This window comes from Schistocerca piceifrons, chromosome 1 (assembly GCF_021461385.2).
Source record: "Schistocerca piceifrons isolate TAMUIC-IGC-003096 chromosome 1, iqSchPice1.1, whole genome shotgun sequence".
In the NCBI taxonomy this organism is placed as follows: Eukaryota; Metazoa; Arthropoda; class Insecta; order Orthoptera; family Acrididae; genus Schistocerca; species Schistocerca piceifrons.
In genome coordinates this window covers 608,519,575-608,547,503 of record NC_060138.1, presented here as the reverse complement: position 1 = coordinate 608,547,503, position 27,929 = coordinate 608,519,575, and the positions used below count along the sequence as shown (strand labels likewise).

Below are 27,929 nucleotides of genomic sequence, written 5' to 3'. Positions count from 1 at the left end.
ACGCGGCAGTAGCCACGGCAGCAGCAGAACGTGCAGTGAGCAGTCGGAAGCCGTCACACTGGGGAAGCGCCATGATATTCTCTGCGCCGCCTACTAATGATTATAAACAAGCCCTTCTTCAGCTACGCAACACAGCTTCAGAGAATCATTGCCCACACTGAACTACCCTAGACACGCCGTTAGAACTGACGTCAGAAGTGTTCCCTCTACTTCCACACTGTGAGACGGCCTTCTATGTCCATGTTGTTTCACTTCTCTGCAATTTATCATACAAAATTAATCAAGAATATACGTTATGAAGTTTGCTTTGTCCATTAATGAACTTTATTGTTGTTAGTTCCTGAATTCCGATACAATACTCCTTCGTTTTGTATCTCGGATGGTATCTCATAACAGCACTTCACTGTTCGATACTGTGCTTAGCGAATTGACGTGACGTAACGTCCATTGCAAAAACACTCTGACGATGACGTGACGTAACGTGACGGACGTTCCATTGACTGCTAGTGTGGACCGGCCTTAAAAGAAAACTTCAAGAATATTTAAAAAATAATTATTATTACTATCAGTTTTGATCCTTTCGTTTTTGGCACAAATATCAAGATGCAGCATTCTACAAACTGACCCAAAAGTTCTGAAAATTTTTATGACAGTGAGTTTTTAATGCAGTTGGTTACGGGAAGGTTTTCGAATACCTCATTCGCATATACAACTAAAGCACGTGATATTTTATTTCTGTCGCACTGGAAGCTCTGAGTACGACCTTAAAAAACTGCATATCGTCTACGTAATTCTCACTGATAAGTCCCTTTAGCAAATTCTACAATGCTAAAATTCACACTCGCGGTAAGGAGTGGGTATCATGAGCCGCCAAATGAAGAAGCATGAAATTCATACCAAATATGTGACGACCACATTGTTGAAATGACGAAAATCAGACGAACTTACGAGACTTATCACAGAATATAGTACCATACTCACGCATCGTATTGATAGCGAGGTTACCGGATTGTTTCCAATAACCCTTCAATAATACGGGACAAATATCTCGTGTTATTTGGTGTATACCATTCTACGTATTGATTAAAATATATTTGTATACGAATATAATAATTAAGACAAATCGTTGATATACCAGTTAGTACTTGTTCAATAGTTGGCAAGCGTGTATGAACTTCTTGGCGGAAAACATATTTTGACTTTGAGTGGATGGGAATTGTGCGTGAAAAATACTCGAGTTATGAATTTTGTGTGATATTGTTTATGTTGACAGCAATTTTGTATTGACGTAAGTTTAATGATGGTGAGAATATTGAGGCATGAGAAGCCGAATGTATCAGCTGTTTAGGTTTTCGTTTTCACTAGGAATCTTTTTAGTTGATGCTTGTTTTACATGATTTGAGTGATCAATGGCTATGTCATCAGCTAGTGCGTCAAGCTTAGTCCAGCAAGAGGACAATCTCGATGACTGCGGTCCATTACTTATCAATAAGCTCGAGGTAATTCTTGTCTATCAAGATTGTTACTATGTATTTGGTGTTGTGTTCTGTACTGTGAAATTCCCCGGTAAGATTTCGTAAGATAGACACAGCTGTAGTTGTGATCTTTCAAATGCTGCGGGACCATAATTACACTGCGTGGAACGTATGATTTCAAAAGTACATTGTGCGATTCACTTACCTAAATGGTTTATGTTGTAATTCATTTGAATGTTGATAGTAAAAAGTAGCATATGTTTATACTGATGAGGCATTATGCAAGGATGGTTTTACAAATATTACTATTTATATTGTGTGTTTTTAATAGGTCCTTACTGCTCGGATACCCAAAAGCAGCCTGTGGTTTCTGCTTGATCTACATGTCATGTAATGAGAGTAGGGCTAATACCAAATTTTGTGAGATAATTAAATTTAGTTGTAGCATTTTGACATATGCCTGCAGTCTGCCTCATAAGAAAACGCTTACTTCACTTACTACTCTCTTTCTGAGTTATACCTTCAGATTGCTCCAAGGCATCACTACTGTTTGCACTAGTATGTATGTAATTATTACACTAGCGTTTTTATTATTCTATGAATGTGCTGAGTACACCAATAATTAAAAACTGATGTTAAGTGGAAATTGTGTGTGTTTAAGAAGTGCCATAATTAGCATATACTTAAAGGTAAAACCCAAAGTATTGCTGCACTTGTCACAGGCAGTTACATGCCCCTTGACATCTGTAGCTCAGCATGAATAGCTGCAGATGGGGGGAAAAAGTGAAATAACGACAGAGACCTTGAATTGTTCACAAGTAGCATTATGAACATTCTTAAGAAACAGCTTCTACTGTGCAACGAATGTGAAGCAACGTATGGAACAGTAGATAGGTAGATGTCAAATGAAATATGCTTGGCCAAGAGGAGGACATGAAGAGTGTCCATAAGGCATTGCAGTTGAACACAGGCTTGTGTGATTGCCAGAGTGCATAACAGGAACACTGAAATTCCAGAATTGGCATGCTGCCACAGAAAGTTATACCCCAACATATAATGAATGGAAATGACCACAATATGGTGAGACAGTAACTGCACAAAACTGAGATATAAATGTTTGAGCAAATGTTGCTACTAACTCCACTCCCCCCCTCCACCTCCCATCTGTAAAAAGTGTTGTTTTTAATTCATCTTCCTGTCATTTGTGAACACCTAAATTTTTTGAAGAATATACTTGCTGTGTCAGTTGGTTGTTATGTATAGAAGTAATTACCTCTGGATTCTTATGGTTTGTTTGGAACCTGTAAGCTTACCAAAATTATTTGTGCTTCTGGTCTGAAGGACTATTACGTTCAAATGTTGTTATTGGCCTGTTTCCCTTTCACAGTTATTCCATCCAAAAAAACTCTTACACTCTCTTCATTGAATCTTTAGTATGCAGGTTAAACACTACATATGTTTCAGACTACTTGTTGACACAAACTTCACATACACTCTGTGTTGTGACATATAGGGAGTTCATTTGGGAATTCAGCTTAGCTTGGAAGTTTTTTTTATTAAGTGTAAATTGAGGCAGTCTGTAACTCAGTTGTGATTCCTTCTGAACAGCAATCTACATAGTTCATTGAGGCATCAGCATCCCTTGGTTATATGTCAGGAGGTTAACAAGCTGTTTATATAGGTTTCTGCCAGCTTTTACTGTTTACTCTTCAATTAGTCTTGCTAGGATGGCTAGGGTGTGTGCCTGCTGTGTGCAGACACAAGGGGAGCTGGCTCCAATTCGCGAACAATTGACTGTGGTGTTGGCTGCAATCAGTCGCCTTCAGGCTACCTCCTTGGGGTATAGGAGTGGCAGGGATTCTGGAACGCCACATAGAATACCTCAGGTTTCATTTGTTTTGCCCATGGTCTCTACTGCTGAGCACCGAAGTGGTGGACCCGCAGGATGAGTGGCGGGTGGTAACTTGTCTGCATCACTCGAGATGAAGGACCAATGTGGAAGCTAGCCGTATGGCCTCGCCTATTCACCCTGTTAGTAGACAGCAGGGTCCAAGTATTAACATATGGGCAGGGTTTATTAGTTATTGAGAGCTCCATTGTTAGGCATGTTGTGGAGCGCAATAGAAAGAGAACATTCTGGGTTGGAAAGAAATTCAATGTGCACTCAGTATGTCTGCTGGGGGGGGTGGGGGGGGTGCTCATTTGAGATGTGGAGGCGGCCTTGCCTGCGGCTATTGAGCGGGTTCTGAGGCCATCCTCAGTTCTTACAGGTGACTGGCAGAGGTGGGGAAGACTGCTAGTGTCGCACATAGGGTGCGAGCAGAACTTGCAAGTTGCAGCATTGTGGTCAGAGTTGTACAGGATCCTTTGGTTTGGAGCCGAGCGGAGTGTCTCAACCGAAGTATTCGTCGTCTCTGTGATGGTCTAGGCTGCAGATTTCTGGACCTGCATTATCCAGTGAGGACTTGTAGGACTCTGCTTGATAGGTCAGGGGTGCTCTACACAAAGATAGCAGAATACTTGTGGAGTGTACATTTTTTTTTGTTAGGCTAGGCAGTAGTTTGAGGTACCCTCATGAACACTCTCCAGTCCACAAGCATATAGGGAAATCAGACCGCATTCAGAGTACACACACTTCAACTGTAAAAATTTTATCAGTAAATTGTCAAATTGTTTGTAACAAAGTTCCCGAATTTACTGCCCTCTAGGGAAGTTCTCAACCTCATATTATTCTTGGGACTGAGAACTGGTTAAAGCCCGAAGTAAAAAGCTCTGAGATATTTAGCGAATCTTGGAATGGGTATCGGAAAGACCGATTATACACCATAGAAGGGGGGTATTCATTGCAGTCAACAAAAATATAGTCTCTACTGAAGTTAAAATTGAATGTGATAGTGAAGTTATCTGGTCATGCATAACAGGTCCAGGTGAAACCATGTTAATTATTCGATGTTTTTACTGACTACCTGACTCTGCTGTGACAGTTCTAGAGTCATTCAAGTAAAGTTTTTGTGCATAAATACCCAGATCGTGCAATACTAGTTGATGGTGACTTCAACCTACTGAGTATAGGCTGGGCCATGTGTGGATTCATTGGAGGGAATACAGACAGACAGTCTTATGAAGTATTTTTGAACACGTTTTCTGAAGACTGCCTTGAGCAGCTAGTTCGGCAACTGACAAGCAGTGGAATTATCTTGGACCTTGTAGCTAGAAACAGACCAGACCTTTTCGATGGTGTCAGTATAGAGAAGGGGATTAGTGATCATGATGTCATCATAGTGACTGTGGGTATAAAAGTTAATAAATTAGGCAAGAGGGCTAGGAGAGTTTTTCTGCAGGAAAGAGCAGATAAGCAGGTGTTAGCATCTTATGAAGACAATGAACTGCAATCATTTAGTTCCAGAATGATCCACATAGGGGGATTATGGGCAAAATTTAAACAAGTCGTAAATCGTGCTCTGGACAAGTATGCGCCTAGAAAGTGGATTAAGGACGGAAAAGACCCAGTGTGGTTTAATAATGAAATCCGGAAAATGGATGACAGCTACCACTTTGGTACCTTGGCTAAAGATCTTGCAGAGAACCCCAAAAAAATTGTGATACTGCATAAAATCACTAAGTGGGTCCAAGGCTTCCATCCACTCACTCATTGACTAGTCTGGTTTGGCAGTAGAAGACACCAAAAGGAATTCCACGTTTAAGAAATCGTTCACACAGGATAGTTGTACAAACATACTGTCGTTCGATCATCACACAGAATCCCGTATGGATGACATAATAATAATAATCATCCGTGGTGTAGAGAAACAGCTGAAAGAGTTGAAAACAAATAAGTTGCTATGTCCGGATGGAATCCCAGTTCGGTTTTACAAAGACTACTCTACGTCGTTGGTCCCTTACTTAGTTTACCTTTATTGTAAATCTCAGGACCAGCACAAAGTGCCAAACGACTGGAAAAAAGCACAGGTGACTCTTGTAAATAAGAAGGGTAAAAGTACGGGCCCACAAAACTACAGACCAATATCCTTAACATTGGTTTGCTGCAGAATTTTTGAGCACGTTCTGTAGTTAGAAAATAATAAATTTCCTAGAGACCGTAAAGCTCATGTCCATTCTTTAGAAAGCATCTTCATGCAAACCCCAGCTTGCTGTTTTCTCATATGATATACTTTAAACTATGGATGAAGGGCAACAGTCAGGTTCCATATTTCTAGATTCGACATGGTACCCCACTGCAGACTGTTAATGAAGGCACTTGCATGCAGAATAGGCTCCCAGGTATATTACTGGCTTCAAGTCATCTTAAATAATAGAACACAGTATTTTGTCCACGATGGCAAGTGTTCATTGAAAACGGGGTAGCACTAGGAGTGCTCCAGGGCAGTGTGATAGGGGTTGTCTCAAAAGTTCTCAGAATGGAATAGAAAAAAAGCACTTACATCACTGAATCTATTTTTTTTTTCAGTATAGTCTCCTTGTAGACTAATGCACTTGGTCCAACGATGTTCCAGTGCCTTGATCCCATCTCGAAAATAAGTTCCCTCAAGGCCTGCAAAATAGTTGTCAACTCTGTCTATCAATTCTTCGTTTGAAGTGGATCTTTGTCCACCAAGAAAAATTTTCAGTTTTGGGAAGAGGTGGAAGTCTGGCGGAGCTATATCAGGTGAATAAGGCTGGTGTGGCAATGATTCATACCTTAGTTCATGTAATTTTGCCATGGCGGCAGCACGTATGCGAGCGAGCATTGTCTTGATGGAAGATTACTTTCTTTCTTACTAAACCTGGCCTATTCGTGTATCTTTTGTTGTAATTTTTCCAGAAGATTAGCATAGTGTTCTCCAGTAATTGTTTGCCCAGTGGGGAGATACAAAAAAAAAATCCCCTTTGCATCCCAGAACACTGATGCCATGACCTTTCCCGCCGAAGGAATTGTCTTGGTGGCAGAGAATCAGCATGTTTCCACTGCTTTGACTATTGTTTTGTCTCTTGGTATAGTAGTGCACCCAAATTTCATCTATGGTCACAAACCGACGCAAAAAAATCTTGCTCATTTCCCCTAAAATGGGCCAAACATTGTTCTGTTCTCGTGCGATTTTGATCAGCGTCAAGAGTCACAGCACCCATCTGGCAGAAAATATTTTCATTTCGTATTCTTCAATTAAAATGTGATATACCCTTGCAGATGACATCTGACTAGTGTGAGCAGTTTCACGCACTTTCAATCGATGATCGTCCATGACCATTTTGTGCATTTCTGCAATGACAGATCATCATCTAAGCTCTCCCGACTAAATTTAAATTCATTTGTCCACTTGTCAACAGTTGAATATGAGACCCCAGTGTATTCTGGAAATTGGCACAAATGTCCTTTGCTTCATACTATTCTTTATGAAGTACTTAATCACTGCTCGAATCTTCATTTTTTCCATCTTCGCAAATCACTATGTAGGAACAACAACAGAGCCATGTTACCGCCACAGCTCTCTTCCAAGAGCACTGATGTGGCACGTGTTTACAGGCAACAGCCCAGTGAATATCACGTGAACAACTCGTTGTGCTAGTGCAGACCTCTTGTGGTGATTCCAAGAACTTTTCAAACTGCTCTCGTATTTTCTGTATACATGAATGATCTGGCATACCGTGTGGGCAGCAATCTGCAGTTGTTCACTGATGATGTGGTGTACAGGGAGGTGCTGAAGGAAAGTGACTGTAGGTTGATACAAGATGACCAAAACAAAATTTCTAGTTGGTGTGGTGAGTGGCAGCGGGAGAAAAATGTAAGTTAATGCGGGTGAGTAGGGGGGGGGGGGTGGTTGTTGGGATGTTTAAGGGGGACTAAACAGCTGAGGTCATCAGTCCCCCATAGGGGGGGGGGGGGAGGGGACAACAACATGATGCTTGGATACTGCATTAGTAGTGTCTTGCTTGACACAGTCATGTCATTTAAATATGTGAGCATAATGTTGTAAAGCGATACGAAATGGAATGAGCATATGACGTTTGTCATAGGGAAGGCGAATGGTCAATTCGGTTTATTGGGAGAATTTTAGGAAAGAGTGGTTCACCTGTAAAGGAGAACGCATACAGAATGCTGGTGCGACCTATTCTTGAGTACTGCTTGAGTGTTTGGGATCCATACTGGGTCGGACTGAAGGAAGACATCGAAGCAATTCAGAGGCATACTGCTAGGTCTGTTACCAGTAGATTCAAACAACACACAATGTTACGAAGTTACTTCGGGAACTCCAATGGGAATCCCTGGAGGGAAGACGATATTCTTTCCATGAAACAGTATTGAGAAAATTTAGAGAACCTGCATTTGAAGCTGACTGTTGAACAATTCTACTGCTGCCAACATATATTGTGCATAAGGACGACGAAGATAAGATACGAGAATTAGGGCTCATATGGAAGCATATAGATAGTCATTTTTCCCTCGCTCTTTTTGCGAGTGGAACAGGAAAGGACATGACTAATTGTGGTACAGGGTATCCTCCGCCACATACCTTACAATGGCTTGCGAAGTATGTATGTAGATGTAGAAATTCTGAGCAAGGAGCTCTATGTGATGGAATAGTGCAGTGCTGATTTTCATACGAAATGGGTATTTTGGCTTTCCTGCCTGTGTCGTGAGAATGGTGCAAATCTTGAGGTTTGCTACATGCTCGTAAAGAGTGCTGTTGAGACTAAATAATAATTAGCTGGCAACTCTGGGAACCTGCCACACTTCATTTGTATTAGGCTTACCAAGATCGAGCAGACACTGCCTGGGTTGACTTTTATAACTCTACTTGCTCAAGAGAACAGAATGCCACTTAATTATCTTTCCAGAGTTTTAGTGGCCCATTGTAGTAAAAACAACTAGTCAGTAGAACTTTGGAAGGTAGCCCTTAAGGTCAATGTTTTCTCAGTAGAAAACTATTTAGTATAATAGGGCACGGCTAGAGTGTCAGAATGTATGTATTATCTTTAAATGTGGAGAAGGGTCTTCCAAGAAGGTTACATTCTTCCACATCCGAAAAGGCATGAGAATTCCTCTAGCTCTGCGAAATCCACTAAGAGACAGTTTAATAGAACAGTACTTGGAGAAACTGCTATGTGAACCAAGCCACTGACCTCTGGAAACCAAAACAATTTGGAGAGTACCTCTTTTTGTAGTGCAGCTATACTACATTCTTAACTTTAGTAAATCTGCAGTGGCGATATGCATCAAGACACTGTAAAGCATCAGAAAAAATACTGATGAAGGAATCACTTAAGTAAAAAATGTAATTTGAAAGTTACCTTTCCCTATGTGATTTAATGGTCCAGGATACTGATATATATTGGAACCAGAGCAGGACACCATCTAGTGTTCCCTCTTATCTCTCGGGTAAATCACCACTGCAAAGAGAGAAGAACAAGCACTACATTTGCTAATCAGTGGCTCCCACAGGGACTTCTGTATTGCAGTGAAACTTAAATGGATGCCAATTCCATTTGGAAGAATTTCAGTTCCTGGCCCAGGAGAGACCATTCTACATCCAGGTGTACAATGTAGGGGCCGATGGCCTTCAGTTAATTATCCAGAGAAGTGACGTTTGCATAGAGTTATCAGTGTTAACAGACAAGCAGCATTGCGTGAAACTGCAGAAATCAATGTAGGATGAATGTATCTTTTATGACAGCACAGCGAAATTTGGCATTAATGGGCTATGGCAGCAGACGACAAACACGAGTGCCTTTACTGACACCATAAACTTGCCTTCAGCGCCTCTCCTGGGCTTGTGACCATATCAGTTGGACCCTAGATGACTGGAAAACCCTATCCTGGTCAGCTGATTCCAGATTTCAGTTGGTAAGAACTGATGGTAGGGTTCAAGTGTGGCACAGACCTCACAAAGCCATGGACCCAAATGTCAACAAGGCACTGTGCAAGCTGGTGGTGACACCATAATGGTGTGGGCTGTGTTTGCTTGGAATTGACTGGATCATCTGGTCTGATTGAACTGATCATTGGCTGGAAGTAGTTGTGTTCGGCTACTTGGAGACCATTTGCAGCCATTCGTGGGCTTTGTATTACCAAATAATGATGGAATTTTTACAAATGACAATGTCCCACATCACAGTTTCACAATTTTTCGCAGTTGGTTTGAAGAACTTCTGGACAATTCGAGTGAATTATTTGGCCACCCAAATTGCTAGATATGAATCCAACCATCTACGGTACATATTCAAGAGGTTGATTCGTGTACGAAATGCTGCACTGGAACACTTTCATAATTACGTACGGCTGTAAAGGCAGCATGGCTCAGTGTTTCTGCAAGGGACTTCTGACGACTTATTGAGTCTGTACTATTTCAAGTTGCTGCACTATACTGAACAAAAGGAGGTTCGACAGGATATAAGGAGGTATCCCATGACTTTTGTCACCACAGGTTGTGATGTTGTATTAGATGACTGATTGTAGTACATAGAGGTAATCAAGGGCAGTAATAAAAGTGCAAAGTCAAGAAAGATTGGACCATATTGAAACAATCACTGTGGTTCTTCAGTTTTCATATTAATATATCTGCATAAATTCTAAGAAAGCTCCAGAATGGAAGAAAACTGGCTGTTATTGATCTTTTACTGGGGACATGTCCTCTGTGGAGCATGGTAAGAAATGTGCTGGAGAACCTTTAAATGGGAGGAATTGGATACTTAGTGAAGAACTCATCTAGAATATAGATGAATAAAAAATAAGTGTTATGAAAGACAGCTGAACTGATAAACAACAAGATTTTGTACAGCAAGCTTGTTCAAAGGTCATAGTAAAAGTAATGAATGAAATATTTTATGAAAGCTTAGTACACTACTGTGGAGATCTGCATTAAACCAGTATGTTGCCCAAAGACCACAAGAATTGATCCATGACTAAAAATGAATTTTTTTTCAGATTGTTTGCCTACATAAAAGGGTAAAAGATGGCAGTCTGAGAAAAGTTGCACTATAGAAAAAATTCCTATTTAAAATGATTTTCTTTGAATATGGGTCCACAGTTGAAAAAAATAAACAAATAGTTGGTTGATGCCTGACTGCTTACAACTGTCAAACAAATATTGTAAGTTAGCATTGAAATACAATTCTGTAATGAAAAGGTTGTGTGTAGAACAGCAAAGAAAGAAAACATCCTGTAGTGGAAGAAACAACAATTTGATGAGACATATCGTAAGATAACTGGACTTCCTAATTTCATATTCTAGATGAATGGTATAAGGTGAAATATGACTGACTACTGAAGATATTTATTGCATCAAGCTAGCAGACATGAAAGGCATAGCATTACAAAATAAGGAAGGGTAGACTGCATCAAAATGTCTGTTGAGATCCAAACAAAATTAACTCCTCTGAATACTGAAGCTATGGTCAAAGTCTTTTAAACTGAGTGTTTTTAAAAGCGTTTTAAGTCTCTTGTGGAATTATTGAGAGGAAGTAAAATCCCCTCCTTTTCTTTTGTGTCGGTAGATTTAATTTCCAGAAGTTGCAGCTCATAGGTGAACCTACCAGCACAGAAATTTTTGAGTGTGCCGGCAGGAAAAATTTTTCAGACATGCATTCCAGTTACAACAGAAACCCTAGTAATGCAATGACATCTCCATCTATACTCTGCAAATCACTGTGAAGTGCGTGGCAGAGTACGTTATTAGGGTTTCTTCCCATTCCATTCATGTACGGAGTGCAGGGAGGATGATTGTTTGAAAGCGTCTGTGCATGCTGTAATTATTCTACTCTCGTCCTCACGACCCGTATGTGAGCAATATGTAGGAGATTAGTGTATTCGTAGAACCATCATTTAAAGCCAGTTCTTGAAACTATGTTAGTAGACTTTCTAGGCACAGTTAAATCTATCTTCAAGAGTGTGCCACTTCAGATCTTTCAGTATCTCTGTGACACTTTCCCATGATTCAAACAAAACGGTGACCATTCATGCTGCCCTCCTCTGTATATTTTCAATAGTGCCAGCTAGTCCTATTTTGTACAGATCCCACACAATTGAGCAATATTCTAGAATGGATCACACAAGTGATTTGTAAGGAATATCCTTTTTAGACTGATTCCACTGCCCCAGTATTCTAGCAGTGAACCAAAGTCTACCATCTGCTTTACCCACAAGTGGGTCTATGTTATCATTCCATTTCACATCTCTGCAAAGTGTTTCACCCAGGTATTTGTATGCATTGGCTGATTTCAGCTGCAACTCATTGATATTGTAGTCACGGGATGTGCACAAGCAAGTTGCCAGTCTTTGCACCACTTTGATGTCTTAACAAGTCTTCTGAACAGTACTCCACTGTAGATACCTGCGTCATCTGCAAAAAGCCTGAGGTTACTATTAATATTGTCTGCAAGGTGATTAATATGCAAGATGAACAGCAAGGGATTCCAACACACTTTTCTGGGTCACACCCAAAGTTACGTATACATCTGATGATGACTCTTCATCCAAGATAACAAAAAGTCCTCAATCCAGTCACAGAAGTAATTTGATTCCCCTTGCAATTGAACTATGACAATAAATGTTTGGGCTCAGAATGTGTTCTAAGAGTCTACAACAAATCTGTGTCAAAGATATTGGATGATAGTTTTGTGGATCACTTCTACTTCCCTTCTTGTAGATGGATGTAACCTGTGCTTTCTTCCAACTACTAGGCACAGTTTTTTGTTTGAGGGATGTACGACAGATTATAGTTAGAAGAGGTGCTAATGCAGCCGCAAATTCAGTATAGAATCTGATGGGAATTCTATGGCGCCCTGGAGTTTTGTTTAATTTTAACAATTTCAGCTGTTTCTCAACACTATTGACACTAATAGTGATTTTGCTCGTCTTTCCAGTGGTATGAGGGTAAAATTGGGGCAGTTATCCTATGTTTTCAATTGTAATGGAACATTTGAAAATGGCATTAAGCATTTCAGCTTTTGCTTTGCTGCCCTCAATTTCAATTTCTGTCTCATATGCTAGAGTCGGGACACTAACTTTGGTGCCACTAACATCCTTTACATATGACCAGAATTTCTTCGGGTTTTGTGAAAGATTATTTGACAACATTCTGGTACAGTAGGCGCTGAAGGCTTTGTCTCTTGACAGCCAAATCCTTTTCATCAGCATCTAGTTTTAAACTTTTGCCAAAGTTCCTCTACATGATCCTGTTGTGTGCTGATTGTTTTAAACTTATGCCATAGTTCTTCTACATGCTCCTGCTGTGTGCTGAAAGTTCCAAGTTCCTTGCTGAGATATGTCACTACTGATTTTTTATCTATTTTGCTGAACATATATATCTTTCTGCTTGTTTTAGTCGTCCTTTGTACTTTATTAATCATTATTGTCACAACCACATTACGGCCACTGAAACCTGTTTCGATGTGGAAATAGTCAAAGAAGTCGGGTCTATTTGATGCCATTAGATCCAATATATTTCTGTCATAAGTGGGGTTCCGAACCATCTGTTCTCAGTAGTTGTCAGAGAATGCATATAGTAATGTTTCACAGGCTGTCCCACCACTAATAAAACTGTATTTTTCCCAATTTATTTTTGGATGATTAGAGCCTCCATTGATGATTAAAGTATGATTGGGGAACTTACGTACAAGTGATCAGTAACCTACATTGTGTGAGTGGGTTAGCATTGACTTTTCATTGTGCATTGGTGTGTCAGAAGCTGCTTTGGCAGCCAGGGTATGATATGGAAGGGAGAGGGAGCAAAAAAGGGAGCGAAAGATGAACTACATGAGAAGACTGGTTGTCAGTAAGTCCAATGTTTCTTCCCATGGATATCATGTTGTCAAGACACGTTCCACATCATGCTGTCAAGACACATTCCACACCACAGTGATTTGCCCCCCCCCCCCCCCCTCCCCCCTCAGTGGGACCACAGCTTTTTTGTGGGTACGTGTGTGGCACACACGTGTTCTTGAGCTATTGCAGCCTTTCTTCTTTTCTGGGCTGCTTATCCTTCTCTCTCCCTGTCCTTATTCCTTTCCCTTTGCCCCTCTTTTCCTCTCTTGGTGTACTTACTTGTGTTGGCCAGCTATCCTCCTTGCGGTTTTTGGTCTGCACACTTTTTCTCCTCTTTTGGGCTTTTCTTTTTTGATAAAACTTAAGGGTTTGATCTCCATCTCTAAATTTGACATCTGTAGTATGAGCCAGATCAGGAAGAACTCCTTCCCTAACTTCTTTGGCATGGGTTCCTCTCCTCCCCATCCCCCTCTCCCTCTCCATTTCCCCCTTCCCCTCCCTCCCCACCATAGCCCTTTTGCCTCCTTGTTAGGCCACTAGCTCGGTAGTCAGTCCATGTGGTGGGGCTGTTGTGTACCATCTGGCTGAGACCCCTGACACCACTGTGATCACACCTCCTCTTGAATGCCTTGTGAAATCCTGGGGGTGGTTGCCTGTTTTTTTGGGGTATCGGAACTTCTGGCAACAACCGTCGTGTCAGGCGGCTGTAGCTGTGGCTGGGTGGCATTGAAAAGGTGAGTTCCTGATCAGAGTAGGTGGTACCAGGGTGGACATTTGGCACGTGAAACATGTTAAACTCTCAGGGTGCTCTTCTACGGCAGCCTCTCTGCCTAGGAACAGTTCTGTCTCAGCTCCTGTTTCAGCCTTCCCAGTCTTATCCCCCTTGGCTACCCCCTGGGAGGAGGGCCAAACCCACCAGCGTGGGGTGAAACCCCGTTTTTGTGGAACACATTGAAGACAATTTTTGTGAAGTTGAGTCCTTAACCAAGATGAGATCTGGCTCCTTCCTTATAAAGACAACTTCTGCCAGCCACTCAGCCTCCCTCCGTGTCTGTGACCATTTAGGAGACATCCCAGTGAATGTCACTCCTCACAAGTCTCTCAGTATGACACAAGGTGTAATTTTCCATAGGGACTTCTCCTCCAGTCTGACGATGAACTTGGGGATAATGTGGAATGATGTGGCATTAATTTTGTCCGGCGTGTCCAGAGAGGCCCTAAGGACAATCATGTAGACACTGGTGTTTTCATCCTGGTATTTGAGAGGGATACCCTGCCTGAGAAAGTTAAGGTGATGGTATACAGATGCGAAGTCAAATGATTCGTTCCACTTCCCAGGCATTGCTTTTGTTGACTCAAGTCCAGCCACATGTCCTTGCAATGCGATGCCACTCCCATCTGTGATGACTGTGGCCACCCTCTTCATGTGGGGAGCCCTTGCAATCCACTGACTATCGGTGTAAACTGATCTGGTCTACATTCTCCCCACTCCCTGGAGTGTCCAGTGTTCACAAAGCAAAAAGAATCCAGGAAATAAAGATCCTTCAGTGTCTCAGCAACTTTGAGGCCCGGAAGAAGTTTGATAGACCTTATACTGTGAGTCTCTCATCTACCTTTGCGTACTCCCCCCTCCTCCTTACCCCCACCCTGCCCCCCTTCCTTTCCCCCCCCCCCACCCCCCTACCCCTCGTCCCTCCCTCTGAGGTAGGAGGGGGAGGAGGAGAAGAAGAAGAAGAAGAAGGAGAAGAAGAAGAAAAGAAACAGTGCAGGTCCAAGGATGAAACTTCTTGGCATATTGAAGGGATTTGCCCACTCCTTACTCTGAATCAGCCTCTGTTTTTATGGATGTCACCCCATCCTCTTAAGTGATGACCATTGACACAGTGACATGACCTCCGCTTGGTTTCTTAATGTCAAACCTTGACTCTCTCCACATGATGATCTTGTGGAACTGCAACAAATATTATTGTCACCTTCTGGAAATACAACAACTTGTTTCCTGTTATTCAGCGTTATGTCTTGCTCATCAAGAAACACACTTCTGTGACGACCACTCTCCAACATTTCGTGGGTATTGGGCGTTCTGTCGGAACTGTGCCAGCCCCAAGAAAGCATCTGGAGTGGCCCGCACTTTGGTTTGGACCAATGCCATTGGTGACTGGATCCTCCTTTGTACCAACCTGGAAGCAATAGCAGTACAAGTGTGAACAACTCCAGCAATCACCATTTGCAATGAAACTTCCTGGCAGATTAAAACTGTGTGCACGACCGAGACTTGAACTCGGGACCTTTGCCTTTCGCGGGCAAGTGCTCTACCATCTGAACTACCGAAGCACGACTCATGCCCGGTCCTCACAGCTTCACTTCTGCCAGTACCTCGTCTCCTACCTTCCAAACTTTACAGAAGCTCTCCTGCGAACCTTGCAGGACTAGCACTCCTGAAAGAAAGGATATTGCGGAGACATGGCTTAGCCACGGCCTGGGGGATGTTTCCAGAATGAGATTTTCACTCTGCAGCGGAGTGTGCGCTGATATGAAACATCCTGGCAGATTAAAACTGTGTGCCCGACCGAGACTCGAACTCGGGACCTTTGCTTTTCGCGGGCAAGTGCTCTACCATCTGAGCTACCGAAGCACGACTCACGCCTGGTCCTCACAGCCTTACTTCTGCCAGTATCTCGTCTCCTACCTTCCAAACTTTACAGAAGCTCTCCTGCGAACCTTGCAGGACTAGCACTCCTGAAAGAAAGGATATTGCGGAGACATGGCTTAGCCACAGCCTGGGGGATGTTTCCAGAATGAGATTTTCACTCTGCAGCGGAGTGTGCGCTGATATGAAACATCCTGGCAGATTAAAACTGTGTGCCCGACCGAGACTCGAACTCGGGACCTTTGCCTTTCGCGGGCAAGTGCTCTACCATCTGAGCTACCGAAGCACGACTCACGCCTGGTCCTCACAGCCTTACTTCTGCCAGTATCTCGTCTCCTACCTTCCAAACTTTACAGAAGCTCTCCTGCGAACCTTGCAGGACTAGAACTCCTGAAAGAAAGGATATTGCGGAGACATGGCTTAGCCACAGCCTGGGGGATGTTTCCAGAATGAGATTTTCACTCTGCAGCGGAGTGTGCGCTGATATGAAACTTCCTGGCAGATTAAAACTGTGTGCCCGACCGAGACTCAAACTCGGGACCTTTGCCTTTCGTGGGCAAGTGCTCTACCATCTGAGCTACCGAAGCACGACGAGTACTAGTCGTGCAAGTTTGGAAGGTAGGAGATGAGATACTGGCAGAAGTAAGGCTGTGAGGACCGGGCGTGAATCGTGCTTCGGTAGCTCAGATGGTAGAGCACTTGCCCGTGAAAGGCAAAGGTCCCGAGTTCGAGTCTCGGTCAGGCACACAGTTTTAATCTGCCAGGAAGTTTCATATCAGCGCACACTCCGCTGCAGAGTGAAAATCTCATTCTGGACCATTTGCAATGTCTACCGCCCTCCACAGAGGCCACTTTCTTATGTTGAATTGCCTGCCTTACTACAGCAACTCCTGCCCCTTATCTCCTCATCCTAAGGGACTTTAATGCACACTACCTCCTGTGGGGAGTGCCACTTCAACAGGTCGGTGTATCCTGATTGGCCATTTTATTACAGACATTGATTTGTGTCTCCTTAATGGCAGTCCTCCTACCCACTTCAGTGCAAGTCATGGCACCTTTTATACTATCAATTTCATGATCTCTTCCCCTGCTCTCGTGGTTTCACTTCATTGATCACTCTATGATGTTCTTTCTGACAATGACCATTTTCCAGTAATTTTATTGTTCCCCTGCTGCTTCCAGGCAGACAGGCCCCATGTGGGGCATGCCACAGAGCCAATTGGCCTTTATATACACCTGCTTTGCACTTTGACACCTCTCTCTGGGATTGCATTGATGCAGTTGTCTCTGACACTGTTCTTCATGCCGTTGGCACGGCTATCCCCCTATCCACAGATCCCCCTCGTCGTCAACTGGTATCATGGTGAGTGAAAGATGTAGCAGAGGTTATCCGTGACTACCAACAGGCGCTGTCGTGATTTAAACAACACACTTCGCAGACCAACCTTATTGCTTTTAAGCATCTCCATGCTAAGGCACACGACCTTATGAAGTAGAATAAAATGGAATGCTGGGATCACTATGTTTCCTCCCTGGGGCTGTATGCCTCTTCATCGCAGGTTTGGCCCAAGTTCCATAGCCTTCTGGGCCATCAGCAACAATCAGTGCCCAGGGTCTTATCCTAGAGGGTGCTCTGTGTACTGATCCATTGGTCCTTGTAGAACACCTCACAACACACTTTGCGGCAGCTCCAGCCTCCTCTTCCTACCCTGCTACCCTTCTCCAGCAGAAATGATGAGTTGGAGAACCCCCCCTCTGTTTCAGCCCCCACCAAGCTAAAGCCTATAATGAACCCTTCACTGAATGGGAATTCTTGCAGGCTCTTATCTCTTCATATGACAGGGCACCAGGCCTGGATTCCACCCACAACTAGAGATCCAGCACTTGAACATTACCCAGAGGAAAAATCTTCTCAGGGTCTTCAACCACATTTGGCTCATGGTTGCTGTCCTTCAGCCTGGGAAGAATCCATCGTCTCTTGACAGCTACTGACCAATTATCCTGACCAGCGTACTTTGTAAACTGCTGGAGAGGACGGTTAGCTTCAGATTAAGTTGGGTACTCGAATCCTGGGGCCCTTTTGTCCATGTATCGGTTTGGCTTCCAGGAAGGACAATGTACAACTGATCATTAACTCAGAGGGGAAATAGCAATCCAACAGGTTTTTACTAATTGCCAACACCTTGTCACAGTCTTCTTTGACCTATATAAGGCATATAACACAGCTTGGCGCCATCACGTTTTAGTTAACCTCCATGATTGGAGCATTCGTGGCGGCTTTCCGATTTTTATCTGTGAGTTTTTATCCCACCAGCACCTCTGGATTAGAGTTGGCGCTTCGCTCAGCTCCTCAATCCAAGAGAATGGTGCCCCACAGGGTTCTGTGTTAGGTGTCACATAGCCGTCAATGGGCTTGTAACCTCTGTTGGGCCCTTGGGTACCCTGGCTTTGTACGTAAGCGATTTTTGCATCTGGTGCAGCTCCCACTTGGTAGCATCTTCTGAAAGCCAGTGCCAAGATGCAATCCTTTGGGCCTCCGTGTGGGCCCTTTCCCATGGCTTCCAGTTTTCTCCCACCATGTTAAGCATTTTTGCCATCTACCCACTGTACTCCCTAATCCAGAACTTTATTTAGGCAACTAGCACCTAGATGTTATAGCACATTCCTGTTTCTTGGGCGTTCTTTTTGGTAAAAAGCTGACAAGGCTGCCCCATGTTCACCACTTGAAGACTACCTGCATGTGGAAGTTTAATGCTCTCCACCTTCTGCCCCAAACATCTTGCAGTACAGACCATGCTACTCTTCTCTACATTTATCACAATCTGGTTTTGTCCAGACTAGATAACAGTAGTCAGGTTTATGGCTCAGTGGCTCCATCCACTCTGAGACTACTTGACCCTGTTCATCATTATGGAATGCATCTGACTGTTGGTGCCTTTTGCACTAGTCCTGTCAACAGACTCCTCACAGAAATGGGGATTCCCCCTTTAAAAATATGACGGAGCCTACTCTTGGTTTCTTATGCGATCACCATTTGACGATTCCCTGACCATCCCGTGTATCCCATCCTCTTTACAAACAAGGGATGTCTCCCTCCTGATATCCACTCACAGGTGGGATTGCCAGTTAGAATGTGTCTTGCTTCCCTCTGTCAGGATCTCCATTTCCACTCCTTGGAAATTGCCCTGTGTATTTCCTCCTGCACCCCTCAACCACAGATCAGGGCCGACCTGTTCGAGGGTCCTAAGGTTTCTGCCACCCCTATGATATTCCAGAGTCTTGTAAGTTCAATCCTTGTAGAGTACCAGGGTACTACCATCTTCTGCACTGAAGGTTCTAAAATGACGGATAATGTGGGATACACTTTACATCTCCTATTGGCATGGAAACCCATTTACTGGGATCATGTAGTGTGTTCACAGAGGAGCTACTAGCCATTAACAGGGCCCTCCATTTCGTTACTCTGACCTCCATCCACAGTGTTTTCAAATGTACCGACTCAAATCGGTACAACATCAAATCTCCGACATCGCTGTGGCCGGAAAAAGATCCTGCAAGAATGGGACCAACAATAACTGAAGAGAATCATTCAATGTGACAGAAGAGCAACCCTTCCACAAATTGCTGCAGATTTAAATGCTGGGCCGTCAACGAGTGTCAGCGTGCGAACCGATCAATGAAACATCACCAATATGGACTTTTAGAGCCGAAGGCCTGCTTGTGTACCCTTGATGGCTGCATGACACAAATCTTTATACCTCACCTGGGCTAGTCAACACTGACATTGGACTGTTGATGACTGGAGACATGTTGCCTGGTCAGACGAGTGTCGCTTCAAATTGTATTGAGCGGATGGATGTGTACGGGTATGGAGACAACCTCATGAATCCATGGACCCTGCATTTCAGCTGGGGGATGTTCAAGCTGTAGGAGGCTCTGTAATGGTGTGGGACATGTGCAGCTGGAGTGATATGGGACCCCTGATATGTCTAGATACAACTCTGACAGGTGAGATGTACATAAGCATCCTGTCTGATCACCTGCAACCATTCATGTCCATTGTGCGTTCCGACAGACTTCGGCAATTCCAGCAGGACTGCACCACAGTTCCTCTTGGTTTGACATACTGAAGACGGTCAGTTGTTTGCTACAGCAAATCCGTTTATAACTCAGAAAGATGTTGATGCGATTGCCAGCCTTGTGAAATCGTGCTCTTATTTACGCAAAGACACTTCTGATTTTCAAGCACAACAAGTGCTTGGAGCTTCAATCGTCCACGGCTATCCTGTTTGTGTTGAGGCCCATTGAATGCTGAATTCTGACCATGGTGTCATTTACACTAAGCTGAACGATGGTCTTGACTGAGGCAGAAATCCAAAAGTACCTCTCTGATCAGGGTGTTATTGCAGTCCGTTGGCTGATGAAAAAGTTGGATGTATCCTTAGTGCCCACATGCACACTTTTTCTCACTGTTGATAGAGTGGTGCTTCTGTCAAAGATCAGAGCAGGCTATGAAGTTATCACAGCCCGGCTGTATATTTCGAACCCAATTTGCTGGTACCAGTGTCATCGTTACAATCACACTCGAATGTCCTATTGACTCTCAGCCAAATGTGTAACCTGTGGTATGGATGCATACGAGGGTGATTGTCTGCCTCCTTTTCCGTGTTGTATCAATTGCAATGCGACTGTGCTGCCTCCTCCCAAGAGTGTCCCGTGCATCTTAAACAGCGGGCGGTCCAAGAGACTGAGTGAAGGGAAAAGTGCCTTACCCAGTCACTCCCAAGTTGTTGGCTAAGCAGAAACCCTGCATTCTGCCATCTGACTCCTACAGTACTGTTCTTGCTACATCTTGCTCTAAGAAGGACATGGCTACACAGACGCGCGACCTCAAATTCAGCACTGCTGTTGTAAAATTGCCCAGTGCCACAGTAGCATCCTCATCTCCTCCTCCAGCTGTGCAACAAGCCACCAAACTTTTGCCTCACGGTGTGAAGTCACTTGCTATGCAACTGGCAGGCCAGAAAGGACAGAATGAATACTCCCGCAAAGACTTCTTACGTCTTTCCAGGCAACAAATATCTTACTCTTCGTCTGCCAGTCAGATAGCTGCCAAGAAATCAAACAAAGGCAAATTGTCTTCTCCTTAGCTGATTTAGAGAACCTCTTCGACGGTGTCGCCATGTGATACTCTTGCCCAGCCGACCTCCATGTCGCTGGTGCACACCACCAAGCGTTTTTCTGGCCTGGACTCTGCAGACTGACTGTAGGAGAATGACAATGTCTCATGGAGCAGAATCCTCCAGCCTCTGCCCTGTAGCAGTGAGTCTTCGCAGGCTGGCACTCAACAGCCGCCGAGGTGACACCCTTTCATTTTTTTCCCTCCTCCCTTTTTCTCATCATGAATCTCCTCCAGTGGAATGTTCACGGCCTTCGATCGAACAAAAAGGAATTACAGCTGCTCTTGGAATTGCAGCGTCTGCTTGTTCTCTGCCTCTAGGAAACAAAATAGCATCCTCACAACCGCTTTGAGCTCTCTTGCATTTCTTCGCAGTCCGCTTTGACCTTCCTCCCGAGGATGGCATTCCATCTCGTTGGGGAGTCATGCTGCTCATCCGGGATAACATTCATAGTCAACCTATCTTCCTGATTAGCCAGCTTCAAGCTGTTGCAGACCGCATTTTCCTTCCTCACTTCATCTTTCTCTTTGTACCGTTTACATCTCTCTGTCATTTGGCGTCACCAGGGCAGACTTCCTCCAGCTTATTGGACAACTCCCTCACCCCTTTCTGCTGCTCGGTGACTTTAATGCACACCATCCCCTTTGGGGGTCTCCCAGAACCTGTCAGAGGGGTGCCCTCTTGGCTGACCTTCTCAATAAACTTAACCTCATCTGTCTTAACACGGGAGCACTCATGTTCCTTTCAGACTCCAATCACACCTACTCCCATTTGGACCTCTCCTTCTGCACGGCCCAGCTTGCCTATCATCTCAAGTGGTCCATTCTCTCTGACATGTTCTTGAGCGACCATTTCCCATGTGCTATCTATTTTCTGACTCCTACCCCATCTAGGTGCACACCCAAATGGCAGCTTTCTAAGGCTGACTGGAGGCTTCAGTCCTCCCTGGCAACCTTCGATGAACATTTCCACAGTTGTGATATCCAGGTAGAATATCTTACAAATGTTATCCTTGCTGCTGCAGAATATTCCATTCCTCGCACTTCGTCTGTACTGTGCTGTGTCCCAGTCCCTTGATGGACCGAGGCGCACGCGATGCAATTTGCGTGTGGAGATGTGCTCTCCACATTTTTAGCTGTGTGTATAAATAGTTGCGTGCACAGTGTCATTGTGTTCTTTGAGGTAGTGAAAAAAACCAGCCGGATTTCCCTCACTTCTTCTTTTAAGGGGCGTTGGAACACCCTATCCCGATAACATTAAATTTAGTGACTTGGCTTCCCTGTATGTCAGGAACCACTGTAGCCATTGACATGAAACTTGTACAGGACATTAAACTGTATGTTCTGAGTCTACTGAAGTACTGTAATTGCATTTCAGCCTCTGCTTTTGGAAATACAATTTTTAATTACACAGTTAAAGTTTTGTGTACTTTTTTTGTACATTATCCTAAATATTTTTAATTATACATAACATTATGTTCTTTTAGTTCAGCAGACACAGGATATGTATGTTATTACTCCCTCAAAAGTCGAATACTCAACTGGAAGTGGTTTCTGAGATTTAGGGGAAAATGCAGGAGAAAATGAAAATTTTCAGGCATGGGTTCTAAAGTTTCGAAAGACTGTAACTCACTTAAACTATGCTTTATTTTTTATTTTTAGTCACTCAGAAACACCCTGCACCATACTGTATATCATCCTCTTGGTCGTTTTCTTCTTCTTTTTGGACTCCTTAGTGGCCAATTGTGCTGCATACTCTGCTTTATCAAAGCGAACCTTGTCCATCCGTTTAAGATCTCTGATGCAGTTTGCTCCAGGATTAATTCCCACATGCTGTAGCACTTCTTAAAAGCACTAACAGCATCACTGATCCCCCCCTCCCAACTTTAGTGTCTTCATTCCAACAAAAAAGTTTTTTGGTAAGCAAGTCCATATAAGATTATTGAATGACACATTGGGATTTTGAGTCTGAACATGCAGACACTTCTTCAGTAATTCAGGACTTGCCAGGTCTCTGTAAATAGGTTTTATGACATCCATGGCTGCTGCTGGGATGGAATGTTTATGGCTGTGTGACCTGCTTGAGTACTGGGTATTGCAGTAATTGCACCGTGAATCAGGTCCAGGAGGGCAAAGGTGGTGTACTGGTTTTCCATCAGTTGACAGTCACTGGAAGAAGGTAGCCCATACTGCCTGCTCCATTTTCAACAAATCCTCGGTATTATTTGTTTTGGCATCATACTTTACTTTTTGAGAGATTTACCAATCTAATCATCACTTTTACTCAGAAAAACGTTAGCACTTCGACGTACTATGCATGTTTATACTGTGAAACGATACAAACATGTAATTTAACCTATATAACACAGCAATCCACAGCCTTCTATATAAAAAATTATCGATTTTATTAGATCTTGAAGTAGTGCACTTAAAAATTTTAACATTTGCAACCAGTGTAGATTATATTTAAAAAACAAAATAAAATACTTCCCATGTCAGTTTATAAGTGATATATATAAAGATGATGTGACTTACCAAATGAAAGTGCTGGCAGGTCGACAGACACACAAACAAACACAAACATACACACAAAATTCAAGCTTTCGCAACAAACTGTTGCCTCATCAGGAAAGAGGGAAAGAGAGGGAAAGACGAAAGGATGTGGGTTTTAAGGGAGAGGGTAAGGAGTCATTCCAATCCCGGGAGCGGAAAGACTTACCTTAGGGGGAAAAAAAGGACGGGTATACACTCGCGCGCACACACACACACACACACACACATATCCATCCACACATATACAGACACAGGCAGACATATTTAAAAACAAAGAGTTTGGGCAGAGATGTCAGTCGAGGCAGAAGTGCAGAGGCAAAGATGTTGTTGAATGACAGGTGAGGTATGAGTGGCGGCAACTTGAAATTAGCGGAGATTGAGGCCTGGTGGATAACGGGAAGAGAGGATATATTGAAGAGCAAGTTCCCATCTCTGGAGTTCAGATAGGTTGGTGTTAGTGGGAAGTATCCAGATAACCCGGACGGTGTAACACTGCGCCAAGATGTGCTGGCCATGCACCAAGGCATGTTTAGCCACAGGGTGATCCTCATTACCAACAAACACTGTCTGCCTGTGTCCATTCATGCGAATGGACAGTTTGTTGCTGGTCATTCCCACATAGAATGCATCACAGTGTAGGCAGGTCAGTTGGTAGATCACGTGGGTGCTTTCACACGTGGCTCTGCCTTTGATCATGTACACCTTCCGGGTTACAGGACTGGAGTAGGTGGTGGTGGGAGGGTGCATGGGACAGGTTTTACACCGGGGGCGGTTACAAGGGTAGGAGCCAGAGGGTAGGGAAGGTGGTTTGGGGATTTCATAGGGATGAACTAAGAGGTTACGAGGGTTAGGTGGACGGCGGAAAGACACTCTTGGTGGAGTGGGGAGGATTTCATGAAGGATGGATCTCATTTCAGGGCAGGATTTGAGGAAGTCGTATCCCTGCTGGAGAGCCACATTCAGAATCTGATCCAGTCCTGGAAAGTATCCTGTCACAAGTGGGGCATTTTTGTGGTTCTTCTGTGGGAGGTTCTGGGTTTGAGAGGATGAGGAAGTGGCTCTGGTTATTTGCTTCTGTACCAGGTCGGGAGGGTAGTTGCGGGATGGGAAAGCTGTTGTCAGGTTGTTGGTGTAATGCTTCAGGGATTCCGGACTGGAGCAGATTCGTTTGCCACGAAGACCTAGGCTGTAGGGAAGGGACCGTTTGATGTGGAATGGGTGGCAGCTGTCATAATGGAGGTACTGTTGCTTGTTGGTGGATTTGATGTGGACGGACGTGTGAAGCTGGCCATTGGACAGGTGGAGGTCAACATCAAGGAAAGTGGCATGGGATTTGGAGTAGGACCAGGTGAATCTGATGGAACAAAAGGAGTTGGGGTTGGAGAGGAAATTCTGGAGTTCTTCTTCACTGTGAGTCCAGATCATGAAGATGTCATCAATAAATCTGTACCAAACTTTGGGTTTGCAGGCCTGGGTAACCAAGAAGGCTTCCTCTAAGCGACCCATGAATAGGTTGGCGTACGAAGGGGCCATCCTGGTACCCATGGCTGTTCCCTTTAATTGTTGGTATGTCTGGTCTTCAAAAGTGAAGAAGTTGTGGGTCAGGATGAGGAAAGAGGTTTTAGGTAGGGTGGCAGGTGATCGGCGTGAAAGGAAGTGCTCCATCGCAGCGAGGCCCTGGACGTGCGGGATATTTGTGTATAAGGAAGTGGCATCAATGGTTACAAGGATGGTTTCTGGGGGTAACGGATTGGGTAAGGATTCCAGGCGTCCGAGAAAGTGGTTGGTGTCTTTGATGAAGGGTGGGAGACAGCTTGTAATGGGTTGAAGGTGTTGATCTACGTAGGCAGAGATACGTTCTGTGGGGGCTTGGTAACCAGCTACAATGGGGTGGCCAGGATGATTGGGTTTGTGAATTTTAGGAAGAAGGTAGAAGGTAGGTGTGTGGGGTGTCGGTGGGGTCAGGAGGTTGATGGAGTCAGGTGAAAGGTTTTGTAGGGGGCCTAAGGTTCTGAGGATTCCTTGAAGCTCCGCCTGGACATCAGGAATGGTATTACCTTGGCAAACTTTGTATGTGGTGTTGTCTGAAAGCTGACGCAGCCCCTCAGCCACATACTCTCGACGATCAAGTACCACGGTTGTGGAACCCTTGTCCGCCGGAAGAATGACGATGGACCGGTCGGCTTTCAGATCACGGATAGCCTGGGCTTCAGCAGTGGTGATGTTGGGAGTAGGATTAAGGTTTTTTAAGAAGGATTGAGAGGCAAGGCTGGAAGTCAGAAATTCCTGGAAGGTTTGGAGAGGGTGATTTTGAGGAAGAGGAGGTGGGTCCCGCTGTGACGGAGGACGGAGCTGTTCCAGGCAGGGTTCAATTTGTATAGTGTCTTGGGGAGTTGGATCATTAGGGGTAGGATTAGGATCATTTTTCTTCGTGGCAAAGTGATATTTCCAGCAGAGAGTATGAGTGTAGGACAGTAAATCTTTGACAAGGGCTGTTTGGTTGAATCTGGGAGTGGGGCCGAAGGTGAGGCCTTTGGATAGGACAGAGGTTTCGGATTGGGAGAGAGGTTTGGAGGAAAGGTTAACTACTGAATTAGGTGGTTCCAGATTGTGTTGATTGGAATTTTGAGGTTTTGGAGGAAGTGGAGCTGGAAGTGGGAGATTGAGTAGATGGGACAGACTGGGTTTGTGCGCAATGAGAGGAGGTTGAGGTTCGCTGGAAAGGTTGTGAAGGGTGAGTGAGTTGCCTTTCCGGAGGTGGGAAACCAGGAGATTGGATAGTTTTTTAAGGTGGAGGGTGGCCTGCTGTTCTAATTTGAGTTTGACCTGTAGGAGGATGCTCTGAACAGCCAGTGTGGATGTGGGAGAGGAAAGATTGAGGACTTTTATTAAGGATAGAAGTTGACGGGTGTGTTCATTGGCTGAGTTGGAAACGCAACTCACTCACCCTTCACAACCTTTCCAGCAAACCTCAACCTCCTCTCATTGCACACAAACCTAGTCTCTCCCATCTACTCAATCTCCCACTTCCAGCTCCACTCCCTCCAAAACCTCAAAATTCCAATCAACACAATCTGGAACCACAACACCCTAATTCAGTAGTTAACCTTTCCTCCAAACCTCTCTCCCAATCCGAAACCTCTGTCCTATCCAAAGGCCTCACCTTCAGCCCCACTCCCAGATTCAACCAAACAGCCCTCGTCAAAGATTTACTGTCCTACACTCGTACTCTCTGCTGGAAATATCACTTTGCCACAAAGAAAAATGATCCTAATCCTACTCCTAATGATCCAACTCCCCAAGACACTATAAAAATTGAACCCTGCCTTTAACAGTTCCGTCCTCCGTCACAGCGCAACCCACCTCCTCTTCCTCAAAATCACCCCCTCCAAACCTTCCAGGAAATTCTGACTTCCAGCCTTGCCTCTCATTCCTTCATAAAAAACCTTAATCCTACTCCCAACATCACCACTGCTGAAGCCCAGGCTATCCGTGATCTGAAGGCTGACCGTTCCATCGTCATTCTTCCGGCGGACAAGGGTTCCACGACAGTGGTACTTGATCGTCGGGAGTATGTGGCTGAGGGACTGCGTCAGCTTTCAGACAACACCACATACAAAGTTTGCCAAGGTAATACCATTCCTGATGTCCAGGCGGAGCTTCAGGGAATCCTCAGAACCTTAGGCCCCCTACAAAACCTTTCACCTGACTCCATCAACCTCCTGACCCCACCGACACCCCGCACCTCTACCTTCGACCTTCTTCCTAAAATTCACAAACCCAATCATCCCGGCCGCCCCATTGTAGCTGGTTACCAAGCCCCCACAGAACGTATCTCTGCCTACGTAGATCAACACCTTCAACCCATTACATGCAGTCTCCCATCCTTCATCAAAGACACCAACCACTTTCTCGAACGCCTGGAATCCTTACCCAGTCCGTTACCCCCGGAAACCATCCTTGTAACCATTGATGCCACTTCCTTATACACAAATATTACGTATGTCCAGGGCCTCGTTGCGATGGAGCACTTCCTTTCATGCCGATCACCTGCCACCCTACCTAAAACCTCTTTCCTCATTACCTTAGCCAGCTTCATCCTGACCCACAACTTCTTCACTTTTGAAGGCCAGACATACCAACAATTAAAGGGAACAGCCATGGGTACCAGGATGGCCCCCTCGTACGCCAACCTATTCATGGGTCGCTTAGAGGAAGCCTTCTTGGTTACCCAGGCCTGCAAACCCAAAGTTTGGTACAGATTTATTGATGACATCTTCATGATCTGGACTCACAGTGAAGAAGAACTCCAGA

General features: G+C 44.3%; 1 protein-coding gene across 2 annotated transcripts in view; it reads left to right on the top strand.

Moving 5' to 3' along the window:
* Nucleotides 1–1,173: 1,173 nt before the first annotated feature.
* The window catches only part of LOC124791187 (DNA repair protein RAD51 homolog 1), an 84,957-nt gene continuing 58,201 nt past the window's right edge, over nucleotides 1,174–27,929 (top strand). Inside the window, exons 1-2 of one of the 2 annotated variants that reach the window (XM_047257841.1) lie at nucleotides 1,178–1,288; nucleotides 1,366–1,499. In XM_047257841.1, the coding sequence (XP_047113797.1) occupies nucleotides 1,410–1,499 (90 nt within the window). In that variant the 5' untranslated portion in view covers nucleotides 1,178–1,288; nucleotides 1,366–1,409. Of the gene's footprint in view, nucleotides 1,500–27,929 lie in introns of both variants that reach the window. The other variant, XM_047257840.1, reaches the window with a different exon arrangement.